Source organism: Pelophylax lessonae (genome assembly GCF_965119305.1).
Source record: "Pelophylax lessonae genome assembly, chromosome: 4".
Lineage (NCBI taxonomy): Eukaryota > Metazoa > Chordata > Amphibia > Anura > Ranidae > Pelophylax > Pelophylax lessonae.
Genome location: NC_138771.1, coordinates 97,210,750 through 97,225,223, shown reverse-complemented (window position 1 = coordinate 97,225,223; position 14,474 = coordinate 97,210,750). Strand labels below are relative to the sequence as shown.

At 42.0% G+C, this 14,474-nt stretch overlaps 2 protein-coding genes across 2 annotated transcripts in view; one reads left to right on the top strand and one right to left on the bottom strand.

The window, feature by feature from the left end:
• Positions 1-9,156, top strand: part of CCPG1 (cell cycle progression 1) — a gene marked incomplete at its 5' end in the record, with an annotated part of 82,694 nt that extends 73,538 nt beyond the window's left edge. Inside the window, one exon of the mRNA XM_082253486.1 lies at positions 8,868-9,156. Coding sequence (XP_082109612.1) covers positions 8,868-9,033 — 166 coding nt within the window. The 3' untranslated portion in view covers positions 9,034-9,156. The remainder of the gene's footprint in view (positions 1-8,867) is intronic.
• Positions 9,157-10,666: 1,510 nt separating this feature from the next.
• Positions 10,667-14,474, bottom strand: part of PIGB (phosphatidylinositol glycan anchor biosynthesis class B) — a 55,003-nt gene continuing 51,195 nt past the window's right edge. Inside the window, exons 11-12 of the mRNA XM_082252831.1 lie at positions 13,362-13,542; positions 10,667-11,006 (exon numbers count right to left, since the gene is read on the bottom strand). Coding sequence (XP_082108957.1) covers positions 10,887-11,006; positions 13,362-13,542 — 301 coding nt within the window. The 3' untranslated portion in view covers positions 10,667-10,886. The remainder of the gene's footprint in view (positions 11,007-13,361; positions 13,543-14,474) is intronic.

The window sequence follows — 14,474 nt, the reverse complement described above, 5'->3', positions numbered from 1 at the left end:
TCAGAGGAGCCCATATCGCCGCTGAGCAGTACTGTTATTTTTGTTTTTTCAGCATGATCATTAAAAGCTTAATATTATTTGTCACTCCATTTCTCTATAATGAAAGTCACCTAATGTGTCATCTCTCTCATTCTCACCCCCTCTCTCTTTCACTCTCTCTCTCAACCCCCCCCCCCTCTATCTCTCTCATACCCCCCCTCTCTCTCTCTGTCACCCCCCTCTGTCAAACCCCCCCTTCTCTCTCCCTCTGTAACCCCCTCTCTTGCTGTTCACACCTGGCACAATGTTTGCCCACTAGAGAGCTCTATACTGGGCCAAAAAGGGACACCTGAGAAACTTTCAATTCCCTTTTATACATTTTATTTTTTTTATGGGACAGGGAGGATTAGGAAACAAACTATAATGTTATATATGTTTCTTTAGTTTCCCTTTACATGGTAGAGAACTAATATAGGAACATCGCCTTTTCAAAATGTAGAAAATGATTAAAATTGATCTGAACATGAAAAAAAAAAAGATATTTTTTTTCACTTTTTTGTGGGGTGGGGGGTGGGGGGGGCGCTGATACAACTCCTCACCAAGGGCGCTGGAGACCCTAGGTACACCTCTGCATGACATCCACTTCCGGGTTTTTACACGGAGACCCGATCAGAGCCGAATGCGGCTTTGATCGGGTCTTCTCTTCGGTGGCCATGCAGGATGGTTGCCCGGGTTTCCCGGTGCTACGGGAGACCTGGGCGAGCTGCAGAAGGCGGCGGGAGGGGTTGGACGTCCCCTCCTGCTCCTTGTAATAACAGCCGAGTGGCTTCTTAGCCGCATCAGTTGTCATTACAAGACAGCCGACTGTCGGCTATGGACGTCGGTACTGGGGTGATGCCTTTAGCTGGAGGCATCACTCCGGTACAAGCACTTTCCTGAAATATCGGTCACCTTGGTGGCTGATTCCGATATATCGGGGAAAATGCATATCGGCCCTCCCGTTAATCAGTCGATCTCGAATACACACCAACAGAATGTATACCAATATTTCAACAACCAGTAGACCACATCAACCTTACCACTGCTCATATATTATTCAAGAACAGGATTTCCCTCCCCCATATGCTTACAGAGATTTATGCAAAATATATATCCATTCAGATTAATGCTTTTAAAGTGTGCACTCCAGCGAAATAAAATATTTTCCAAAGATCAGAAAAAAAGCTTTAAAACAGACAGAACCTGCTACTATGTATGCAAATCCCCTGCAAAGACCAGAAAAAAAAACATTTTCTTTTTCCAAGCCTTTATCATGACTCTGCTTGAATACAGTTTAATATCTGATATACAGAATATGTATTTTACTTTACTTTTGATGGTGCAGTCTTCTGTGCTCCAATGCAATGCATATGCTTTGCAATGTGTCTTTTAAACACAAATGCTTTGAAGAGCGAATAAATTACTAAATAAAGGTGGGTCAATCTGTCCAACCCTAGTAATATTCAATGTGGATATTCCTGTGCTAAATAAAAATCTATGAAAGATGCACTTTAAATCTGAAACACTCATGTTTAGAAATGTTGGGCTGTGTTATAGAAGCTGACAAGGTGGAAGACTGAAGCAAGCCACATGCCCATCCTTTTGTAATGAAGGTCAGAATGGCCAAAACTTGAACCTTCAGGAAAATGAAGCCAAGGCCCAAATCCAGATCTATCTGCAGAAAAAAATAATACCTGGGAAAGCTCCGGATTACGTTGGTTGAAGTCCTGACTTGCTGCAAATGCGTTGAATCATTCAGATTTAGGAATAAACACTGTTGAAGGCTTCCTGGACTTCTAAAGGGGGTCCTGATTACTGTTGAAAGAACCTAATTTCTCCAACCCTTCCTTTCAGCTTCTAGGCCTGAAAAATGAGACATGCCGACTGAGGATGGAGAAGCTCTCCCTGAGACTGAAGTTGCAGAAAGATAGGGAGCAGAATTGGTAGGCAGAGACTGAGTTCTATGGCCAGGTTAAACAGCCTGCATAGCCAGTAGGGTAGGATGGCTATCACTGTGAACCTTTCCAACAGATACCTTATGACTAGATGTATTGGTGGCAAAGGCATAGTCCTTGATCTCGGCCAATGGGCAAGCGTAGTGAGAAAGAAACCTGGATATTTTGTGGTTGGTTAGGGAAGTGAACAAATCCAGCTGAGGAAGACCCCACAACTCGGTGAACTGGGAAAAGGTATTCCAGATCGAGGCTCCACTTACTGGGATCTAGGAAAAATCTGGAGTGGCGGTATGCCTTAACATTCTGAACCTTCCTTTGTCAAAACCATTATAGGTTCCACTTCTCTGAAAATAATCCTGTATGGTTGCAAACAGCTTCTGTCATGCTGGCATCAGTAGTAACAATGGTTCATGGCAACAAGCCTAAGGGACCAGATTGGGTTAGGGTTCCTTTGCATGTCTATCACCAGAAGCTCCTGTACATCTAAAGAGGGGGGGGATAGCCTTTAAGATTTGAGTGGGATGTCTTCACTGTGAGGGAAACCCACTCTGATACTTACTGAGGTGCCAGCAGGCCCATAGAACTATTGGGATACAAAAGGCTATTGTGCCCAGGAGGCTTAAGCACTGGGAAGTTGAAAATCATTGTCTATTTATTAGTTGATGCTCTGGGTGGGTTCTAGGTGGCTCTTCCTGAAATTCACTATACACACAAACCTTCCTAGGTTTTCCAGAAGAGTTTTCTTCTGCACTAGATGTTGAACTCAATCTTGGGCTAGAAGCAAAATGTTGCCCAGATTATGATGGACTTTGAGCCCCTGTTCCCACAGAGCTGCCAGGACAGCAGTCAGGAACTTCGTAAAAGTCCCTGGAGAGGTCAAGAGCCCATAGGGCAGGCAGATGAATTAAAATGGTTCTTTGCCCATGGTGAACCTGCAAAATCTCTGAAATGATGGCACAATGGAAATGTGTAGAAAGGAATCTTGCAGGTCCACTGATAACATCCAGTCCCCTGGTTGCACTGCTTGTAGAATTGTTTGCACAGACATCATCTCGAACCTTTCCATGTGAATGAAGCAATTTCGGTTTTTCAAGTTGATAACCACCCTCCAATCTCCGACTTCCATTGAATGAGAAACAGGCGAATAAAACCCGTATATCTCTGAGTGGAACTCTGGTACGATTGCCCGCTGGAGCCTTCGAGTGCTGAGGCACTGGTGGAGTATGCTCCCCTTTTGTAAAGAGTTCACCACTTTGGTGGCATGCAGGAATGTGCTGGCAGTCAATGTCTGCACATCCAGAATCATAGAAATTACCCATGGATCCTAGTAACAATCTGCCTAGATGTGTACAAAGCTTTATAACCCAGCTATCCCCTGCACCTACCTGGGCAGGCTGCCGGTCGCAAAGCTTTTCGGTAATCTGAAAGAGCGGAGACGGTTCTTGGTATCTGCCTTCAAGAAAGTGACCTGAGTACTCTTCCACCCATTTTTGGAATCTCTCCCCTGACAAAAGGACCTTGATTTCCTAAGTCTGGACAGGATTAACCAAGGAGATTAAATCCACTGATGCCTCATCCTTCTATCTTATGGGAGCAGGCCTGACTTGCAGCTATTGGAAATTGCTGTATCTGACTTCCAGGCCAAAGAGGAGCTTGCTATCAAAAGGAAGCTTGCAGCAGCTCTGCTTTAAAGACGGGTCTGCCGGCCAGGGTCTCAACCAAGCACAGGGCCCTTTTGACTGTAACAGAATGCAGCATAACCCTAGAGGCACATCTAGTGGTGTCTTTTGCTCCCTCACCAATAAAGTCTGCAGATAGCTTGTGTTTGCTCGAGGAATGGATAATATGGTCTTTGGGTATATCCTGGGTGATGGCATTCTTCAAATTCTGGGTCCACACTCTCATCACACTTGCCATCACATGAGGGCAATTGTTGGTTTACAAACTCCTGCTGCTTGGTATGACTTCTGCAGATCCATGTCAATTATTCCATTGAGAACATGACAAGCTAAATTCAAACCTTGAAGCCTCTGAATCCTCCACCAAGAAGGGGGTCTACTACTCCTCTGAACCCCAGCGAATCCGGTTGTAAATTCGAGGTGGATTCTTGGGATGCAGGAATTCTTTGTAAAGGAGTTGAGGATGGCTGTGGAGTGCTTGGAATGTCCTTTGTTAAGGAAGACTTACCTTGCCTGAAACTGTGCCCAGGGTCTTTGAGTAGCAAATGACTGGAAAACTCCTATAGAGACTTATGCACAACCCATTTTAGAAGAAACCTTACTTGCTGACTCTCAAAGGCATTGCACTGCTGGTCCAGCACTTCTTGCTCTTTAGTCACAGTAAGCCCTCGGGGGACAAAGTATGTTTTCATTGGAGTTTTTTTTTTGTAGTTAGAGCATTTGGATTTTATGCCAGCAACCCTATTATCAAGGAATCAACTGCAATAATAAGTTCCCTTTTTATGGCTTTAGCCCAGTCAGCTAGAGATTGGCATAGGTCACAGTTAAGACAGGTTACAGTGCAGGGTCTGCCAGAGAACTCTATAAAGGGACCGAAGTCACTTGCCTATGGGGTCCTTAAAATAAAAAAAAAAAAAAAAAAAAAACATTCACCATCCTGGCGGAGGATTTGCCTAAGATGGGATACTGCCAGATCCAGAGTCCCCCTCAAAAGCAAACAAGTCGGATGGACATACAGATTGCCATTGTACCTTCAGTCTGCATAGGGAAGACTGAGAACAGTGATTGCACCAAAAAAAAAAAGGCTTGGCCCTTAAAGAGCCTAAAAGTCATTAGCTGATCCTCTAATTTTAAGGTGGTGTGCGCATGTCAATAAAAGCGAAGGCTGTCTGTAGGTTTGGGAGTAATGGCAGAAGACTGTGACTCCTCTGGTGTAGGATTGCCTGCTAAGGACTTAACTAATTTAGCATCAGATAGATATTGCGTTCTATTAATTAGCACAGGAGACCTACCATTCAACTGCTGCACTACCCATTCATAGAACAAGATGCCTGGGATTGTAGGAAGAGGAATTCTGTGAATGACACAGGGGAGAGGGGGGTGGCAAGGGATGCAATTGTTCAGTGCAGCTGCAGTGCCAGAAGACAGCTGCTGGGGACGGTATCCCACAACTGTGAGAAGGCAAAGAGTAAAAGATTTGAAGCAGAAGTCGACACCTACAGGTAATGGGATCGATACCATTGCACATAACTTACAAAAAAAAAAGTACACTAAAAACTTAAACGTTAAATTAACCTGGTCTGCCTAATGCAGTCAATGTCAAAATGTATCCTCAGCTAAAAATCTTATAAGACCGCTTTGGTTTTATAGCTCTACAAAAAGTCAAAGTTTGTATTGATTTGTGTGGAATTAATAACTTTGTCATAAGAAATCATTATGATTATTGCTTCTACAGCTATAACTTACATTGATCAGCTATAACTTTGTGACCACTCACCTAATAGTGATAAGGTCCCCTTTTTTCCACCCACCAAAACAACCCTCACCTGTCAAGGCATAGATGCCACTAGACCTCTAAGGGTATGCAGTGGTATCTGGCATCAAGCCATTAGTAGCAGATACTTTTTCTGTATGGATCAGAATTGTTTTTGCAGCACATCCCACAGTTCCTTGATTGCATTGAGATCTGGAGAATTTGGAGGCTAAGTCAATACCGCAAACTCATGTTCCACAGCCATTTGTACAGTGTGCCAGGCTGCAATATCCTGCCGAAAGATACCACTGCGATCAGGGAATTACCTTTTCCACAAAGGGGTGTATTTGGTCAGCAACAATGTTTAGGTAGGGGTTATGTGGCAAAGTAACATCCACATGAATGGAAGGTCCCAAGCTTCCCCTGCAGAACATTGCCCCATCAACCCTGGTCCTCAGGGCCCACTAACAGGCCAGGTTTGCAAGATAACTGAAATTCATCCCAGGTGATATAATTTGCTGCTCAGTGATTGCAGTCCTCTAGTCTGCATCTCCCCAAGCTAATACTTAAAATCTGGTCTGTTAGTGGGCCCTGAGGACCACTGGCCCAAAGCATCACACTGCTTTTGCTGGCTTGTCTTCTTCCAATACTGCATCCTGATGCCATTTCTTACCTAGGTACGCACCCAGCCATCCTCCCGATGTAAAAGAAAATGTGATTCCTCAAACCAGACCACCTTCCATGGTCCAATTCTGATGCCCATGGTAGGCATTCTCAGCTGCGGACATGGGTCTGCATTGCATTGGCACCCTGACTCTGTAGCTATACAGTCCCATACACAACAAACTGCGATGCCCATTTTGTCCTGCTTTTAACATATCAATTTCAGGGACAACATGTTTACTTGTGGCCTATTAAATCTCCTGACTTTCATATGCCATTGTAACAAAATAATCAATGTTATTCACTTAACCTGTTAGTGGTCATAAAGGTATGACTGATCTGGTGTATATCTAAAGCACTGGTCCCTAGTAGCGTACTGACTATCTTGACAACTCTCCTGCCGGCTGCCCTTGATTTAAGTATACTTTGTTATGATTAGTGACACGTACTTGACACTGCCAGATCCTGCATAGTGAATTAGTAGGGCGGCCCTATGATTTATAGTTATGCCCCTATTACAATCTAATATATATCCTTTGGGCACATATCACACCTATGCTTTGTGTGTGAAAACACATACTCCAACTTGTGTTAGCACACTGTGTGTTGCATTGCCATTAATTAAAATGGCACCCAAATGCACATGTATAGTAACTGGCAACATGTCTTTGGTGGCAGCCTGGTTACAGTATTTCTATTACCACAGAGGTTTTTTTTTTTTTTTTTTTTTATAGGAATTAGCCTAATAAAGGCCAGATGTGATCCAAAATGAACATAGTAAGCATAAAATTATGCATGTCCAGTTATTACACTTTGTTGTAACACATGTAACATTTATGAATAGGTATGGGGAAAAAACACAGAGAACATCCAATGCCAATTTTAAAGCACTCCCGTTAACCAGCAAATAAAAAAAATTAAAGGAATGGGCACCTTGTAAATGATTGATTTTTTTTTTCAGCTGCTCTCATGATTCACACATTTGTGCCACACTGCATAGCCAAGAAAATGACGGCACTATTTTCTGGTTCAGCTTTACTGCTTCATGTGTCACCTTTTTGCTCATTAGACAAAGATTGGGCATGGATTGAGTTTATTTTTTGTTCAGTTAGGCTCCTATCACACTTGCCAGTTTTCTTCCATATTTGCCTTGCCAAAAGCAGAAGAAAATGCATGACCATTAAACCCTATGGAGCTCTGCACATCAGTTAGTTGCATTTTTAAAAGTCCTGCATGCTACATTTTTGGTGCAGTAAAAACAACAACCAAAAACGCACATCCCCCTTGAAATGAAGGGAAAACACATCAAAAACGAACCCTTGGTCGCGTTTTTCCACAGGTGTAAAACTTAACGGAAACACATTGTTTTTACCACATTTTTGCAACTGAGCAATGTGAAAGCAGCCTTAGTAGGCTAGTAAGGGAAAGATGACGCTGAAAGCTGAACCGGGAAATGGGCGTGGTTATCTGCCCGGCTGTGATTTAGGTCTTTAGGCTTCAAATAACAAGGCTGGCTGAACAGAATCCTGAATACCCACTGGGGGAGATCTACTTAAACAGGTGCAGCTGTGCATAGTAACCAATCAGCTTCCAACTTCAGCTTGTTCAATTAAACACTTGCCGACCGCTCACTCGAGCTCTACTGCGGCAAAGTGGTTTGATTCTGTCCAGCAACGTAGACCTACGTCGCTGGACTCCTCCCCTTGTGGGCGGCGCACGCGCGCCACCGGTGACTGAATACAGCGGGAGTCGGGCCAGGGGAGGAGCAGCGGCGATTGCCGCAGCTCTTCCCCGATCGTCGGGGAATCAAGTTTGGAGATCCGCCCGCTTGTGTAAACAAAGCGGGCGGATCTCCTAAGTGACAGACAGTGACAGATTGCAGGGTTCAGCATAGCTAAACATGCGATCTGTCCCTGTGTCACTCAATAACCTCCCCCCACACACGTCAGTAAGCACCAGGCATACATTAACCCCTCCCTCTCCAATAAAATTAACCCCTTCCCTGCCAGTGTCATTTTTACAGTAACAGTGCATATTTATAGCAAAAGTGTCAAATGTCAGTCAAGGGTCCAATCTGTCCGCCGCAATGTCGCAGTCCCGCAAAAAAAAAAAAAAACACAGATCGCTGCAATTACTCGTTAAAAAAAAACACCAAAAATGACAGAAATCTTTCCCTTAGTTAGTAAACAATAACTTTTGCGCAAACCAATCAAAATACGCTTATTGTGATTTTTTTTTTTTTTTTACCAAACATAGGTAGCAGAAAACAAATTGGCCAAAAATTTAAAAAAATTTAGATTTTTACATTTTTTGGGGGGGAATTTCATACAAAAAATGTGAAAAATTGTTATTTTTTCAAAATTTACGCTCTTTTTTTGTTTATAGCACAAAAAGTAAAAAATCGCACAGGTGATCAAATTCCACCAAAAGAAAGCTCTATTTGTGGGGAAAAAAAGGACGTAAATTTCGTTTGGGTACGGCGTCGCACGACCGCGCAATTGTCAGTTAAAGTCGCACAGTGCCGAATCGCAAAAAGTGGCCTGGACGTAAGACAGCAAAATGCTCCGCTGGTAAAGTGGTTAAGCATGGACAAAAAAAAAAACCTGGTAGCCGATTGGTTACTATGCAGAGCTACACCAGATTCTGTGTGCATCAGTTTTAGTAAATCTCCCCCACTGTGTTTTTAGCTGATTTCCACTTGTAGGGCCTTTCATACCACTCAGGTCTGTTGCTCTGTTTTAATACTCATTAGCATGTGTGACTAATTTTTCTATTTTTGAAATTACTGTCATTTTCTAGGAAACCTGAAAAAATACCTGCTTACAAAGAAAGAAAACAGGAAGAGAAGAATCAAGCACGATATAAAAGGGAAGGTAAATGGCAAAAGCATGGGCGTGCCAATGGAAGACACATGGTGAATGTTGAAATAGAATTAGGGCAGTTGCCCTTTGATCCAAAATATTGAATAGCATGAATCACTTTCAATCATATAGTTAGCCTTAGAGCCAAGATATGCAGTTGGTTACTGTGGAAATTTTTAAACCTTTCCCATTTCTTACCGTTAGAAACTTGGGGGACTTCTAATGAAAGGCACCAGTGATGAGCAGATTCTTACTGGAACTTGTTAGTTTGCAAATTTGTAATTTCTGTCATCACATGATGTGGGGGGCTGGGTAACGCTCTGACACCTCAGCATACAAATTTGACATTTGGTGTCAGTTCTCCCAATATTTTATTTTTTTTTTTTTCAATTTTAAAAGCATAAAATTCTAAAATGTTGGGAGTACGTTTTATACAGGTGGTTGTGTACTGGTAACTACTAGATGAGAATTTACAAATGAAGCTGCAAGTAAGGCTGATCTGATTGCACAATCGATTTTAGATTTTCCAAAACTATGTAGGGCGAGGGCCTACTTCAATAAGCCATTCAATTTGTATCCAATCAGGCTGGCTCTTGCTATATACATAGTTATTGGTAGAGCTAAAGGAAATGGATTGTCCCCGTTATTTCATCTCAGACACTGCACTGTCTCTCCTTGTGCCTTTATTTCTAAATGACACCCCCTATCCTCTTATCCTGGCTCTAAGTGGCTGGTGTTCTCTGTTGTGAAATCTGTTTAAGCTTTGCTAAGATTTTCATTTAGTAATGAACAGATTACTTTTGGTTGCTTGCATGACTCCGTGTCATCTATGATCTCTGAATCACAACAAATAATTGTCTGATGTGTTTCTGTGCTAATAGATGTGCAGTGTTCAGTTTCTTTTCCTATTAACAGAAATTTTGCTAATAATTTGTAATGTTCTTTCTTATTTCATTTCTTGCGGTTCCGAAAAAAAAATTGTTTCTCAGTGTTTGCAGGAAAAAAGTAAGACACTGAATAAAAAAAATAAAAAACTTTATTTAAAATCATCTTTTGTTTTCTTTGTCAGCAATTTATACACGCACACACACACGCACGCACGAATGCACTAGCGGCTTCTTTGATTTGTGGCTCTTGCTTGGTTAGGTACCTTGAAATCAAAATACAGGTGTGACCGCTCCAGGTGAGGTGATTTCAGGTGCAGGTCGGATCCGTCATCCGGTGAACTGATCAAATATAGGAAAAAAGTGACCGCACTTTCAAATAGTTTGCCTTTCAAGGTACCTATCAAATATGGGAAAAAAGTGACCGCACTCCGGAAATTCAAATCAAAAACAGAGTGATTTATTCTTCATCAAACAACATCAACGATCAAACTGTGAGACATGGGACAACTGAAGGTAGGGGTAATGAGTAAGCGACTTTTCATGTCGTGAAACGCGTCTACCTTCAGTTGTCCCATGTCTCACAGTTTGATGGTTGATGTTGTTTGATGAAGAATAAATCACTCTGTTTTTGATTTGAATTTCCGGAGTGCGGTCACTTTTTTCCCATATTTGATAGGTACCTTGAAAGGCAAACTATTTGAAATGTAGCTCTCACAATGTGGAGCTCTCTGCCATCCATTGTCCAGGAAGCACCCGCTCTGGGTATATTTAAAAAACCAGCTTAAACCACCTCTGTCCACCCAGCCATTAAACAAGATCTACCAAATCCATCTCTTCAAAAAGATCCCAATACCAATTTGATAAATGCTTTGAGTCCCCAGGATGCAAAGCTTCATAGAATTATTATTGTAGTTGTGTCACAGTGATCAAGTGACTTGAGGTAAGGTTGTAGGAATGGCACCGTCAGTTCAATATAAACATTGCATCTTTATGTCCGATTTAGTTGGCCCTACACAGGATCTTATCCCCTTACAATGACATACAGCATGACCCAAAAAAGCCATCCTCCTTCAGTTTAGGTCCCGTTCATACATGTAGATGTGGCTTCCAATTCGACCCTCTGGCACATGAGTATGGAATATAGAGGCTTTCTTCATATAATGGTTTGTAGTCAGAAATGTACTTATTTCCTGCACAAAAGAAAACATTGGTCAATATTCAGAGGCTCAGAGTAAATATGGCTAAACCACGTTAATCTGGTCAGAAGCAGATTTGTAATGAACAATACTAGCTCTTATTTCAACTAATGGAATTTTAGATAGATAGCACAAAAAGCAGCACTGGATTATCCCAAAGAATGAGGAACAAAAAATCAACTGTATAGGAAATTTGACAAGTAAAAACATTAAAAGCATGTTTTTGTGATCTTAAAGTGGTTCAAAAGCCTGAATTTATTTTTTTTTTTTTTTACCCACCCTAGAAAGGAGTTGTAAATGCAGAAAGTTTTTTTTTTTATCTTCATGCATTCTATGCATAAAGATAAAAAGCCTTCTGTGTGCATCAGCCACCCCCCCCCCCCACTTACCTGGGCTCCATCTCAGTCTAGCGATGTCCACGAGTCCCTTGCCCGTCCGGGACTCTCCCTCCTGATTGGCTGAGACACAACAGCGGCAACGCTGGCTCCCGCAGCTATCAGAATCAATTAGCCAATCAGGAGAGACAGAGGAGCAGGGCCCAATGGCAGCTCAGTGTCTGAATGGACACACGGAGCTGCACCTCTGCCTACTTATGGGTGCAGCACACTGTTCATATTCCAGGACAAAAAGAGTACACCCTTTGCTATGATTCAATAGGGGATTGTGAGGCCCATGATGACTAAGAGCTGGGCCTGAAGGTGAAGACTTTAAAGAAGGGGTTGTGTGATGCTGAGCAGGTCACATCTCAGTAGAATGGGGACAAGGGAAAACCGAAGTGAAACCAAAAAACAAAATCAGAACAAGGGACATATTCTTAGTCAATAGGATGTGTCCCTTGTGTTGATTTCTCTGCTGCAACAAGGGTTAATAAAGGGCTGTCACAGGCTCTCCTCAAGAGAGACCGACTATGCCTGCCCTTTCCACCCAGCTCCGTCATTCATAGTAGCCCAATTACAGCTTCTTTGAATAAAACCAGATCTATGAATGGAGGCGGCAGAGCTCTCAATCACCCACCCCTCTATTCATAGATCACTTTCCATTCATAGAAGCTGTAGTATAGAATTATTATTAACAGCAAAGGAAGCAATACAAGAGTCGCATTCTACTAAATTACGTCCCTGTGCTGATTGTTCTGTACTTGGGCTTTGAATATAAGACTTTGAAGGGGGTTGGACAGGGGTATTTAAAGTATTTCTACTTTTACAGCCAAATTGGGATAACACCTACTTTATATCTGCTACATGTGTTTTAGATCCTCTTTAGAAACTCCAGCAAAGAAAAATCTCACTCTCATATTGTTTATGAGTGAGCTGGGAAGCTGTGTTTTCCATCAATGATCCGATCTGTACTGCGCAGGCAGATATCTCATAAGTTGTACTAGCTTTACATTTACAGGTAATCTGTCTGGAAAAAAAAACACCAGTCCATCCAGGTCAGCCAACAAACTCAAATAGAAAGCCTCCATTTATACAATCCTATACCCAAAGTTGATCCAGAGGAAGACAAAAAAAAACCCCAATAAAGCATAATCCAATTTGCTCCAGCAGAGGAACACATTCCTTCCATACATAACCCCCGTGAAGTAATATGATATTCCCTGGATCAACTTTACCTATAAAAGTAAGTATCCAGTTATAATGTAATGGGCCATACACACTATAAGATTTTCTGAAGACTTTTTCCTTTAGATTTACCAAAACCATATAATATGAGGTCAAACCTAAACACTTTCAATTTGTATGCAATCAGGCAGGCCCATACACTACACAGAAAAGGTAAATCTGAAGGAAAAAGTCTTCAGACAATCTTATAGTGTGTATGGCCCTTAAGGCTGTCTCAGTTTGAAGAACAAAAAAAGTTGATCATTGGATTGACTTCTCTCAATCAGTAATGTTGGAAAACGTTTCTCGATCAGCGCTGCAACCGCTGATCAGTGTATTCTGACAGCAGAGGGTCCCCTGCTGTTAGAATACAATGTTTTTGCAGGAAAAATTACTCTATCCACCTGGATGAAGGAATTTGTTTGTTTTTTCCTGAGAAAGGAAAAAAAATAAAAATCTATGGCCACCTTAAGCCTTTCTATTGGCACAGATCACACTGAACTTGCTGAGCAATGCTTGCAGTCAGCCATGACACATTTTCTCCTAAGAAACATCTACAAAAGGTAAGAAATATTTTTAGGTATGCTGTGCGAATGGGAACACATAAGAAACAGGTTTTTCTCAAATTAGACTGCAAAAGTGTAAATACACTAAAAGCTGAAATGCACTTTATACTTGGCACAAAGCTACATTTGATTACAGCCAATCATTTCACTCCTGATCAGTCAAGCGACTTTACTATCCTCACCTTTTCTAGAGCACTGAACATTACCAGATGTGTCGGTAGTCTGGTGGCATCATAAAATTCTGCATTAAGCCAGGCTATGGGGCTGGCATAAAAGAGCTCCGCTTCATCCACATACATCTCAGGGTCTCCAATATCCGGAGGGCACTCAAGAAAATTCATCTTTAGAGGGCAGTGAACATGACTAGAAAGAAAAATGATAAATGAGCACACAAAGGGTCCTTTCACACGGTCAGTTCAGTTTTTTTATCTGTCCAGTCACTTTTTTTTTTTTTTTAAATGGACACGGATGCACTTTTGTAGGGTCCGTTTCGTATGTCCGTTTTTCATCAATTTGTTTGCGGATGAAAAACTGACAATGTATGTCTATGGGATTGCGGACGTTAGCGGATGACATCGCTGACATCCGTATTTGCATCCGTTCTGTTTTTTTAAACGGAAGAAAAATAGGGTTCTCTTCTGTCTCAAAAACGGAACTGAATGGAACGGATGCAAAACGGATGTCAGTGGATGGTCATCTGCTAACGTCCGCAAACCCATAGACATACATTGCCAGTTTTTGCATCTCCAAATGGATGGGAGGAAAAAAACGGACATACGGAACGCCCGTGTGAAAGGACCCTAACAGCTACAGTAAATGTGAGAACAACAATTTACATACATATCTTCAATGAGAAATCAGCTGACTATGTCTGCCCTTTTCATGAATATCGGAGGGTATATTAAAAGCTATACCTTTTTAAATGTAGAATTAAACCTGACCTCTTCTATTACTTCTCCCCGCCTGTCATCCTTACTGTAGTGAGACACATGCAAAGCTCAGAGTACATTTACAACACGGCTCTGTGCCACGATGATGTGAGTCCTGTGTGTAGTCATGGCATTGTGGCCCGAACCTGGAAGGAAGCCAGGAAGAAGATAGAAGTGACCAGCAGGAGCCCTGACAGCACAGCAGGGAACGGTTTGACAGGTAGGTCTGCCATTATGTGCAATATGTGGTGAATGTGAGCACATTATGCTAAAAGCTCCTGGGGGGTCCATTAAAAAAAAAAAAAAATGCGGAGTTTAATGCGGCTTTAGGGAACTGTTCAGGTGTGACATACAAGTAGTGCCCAA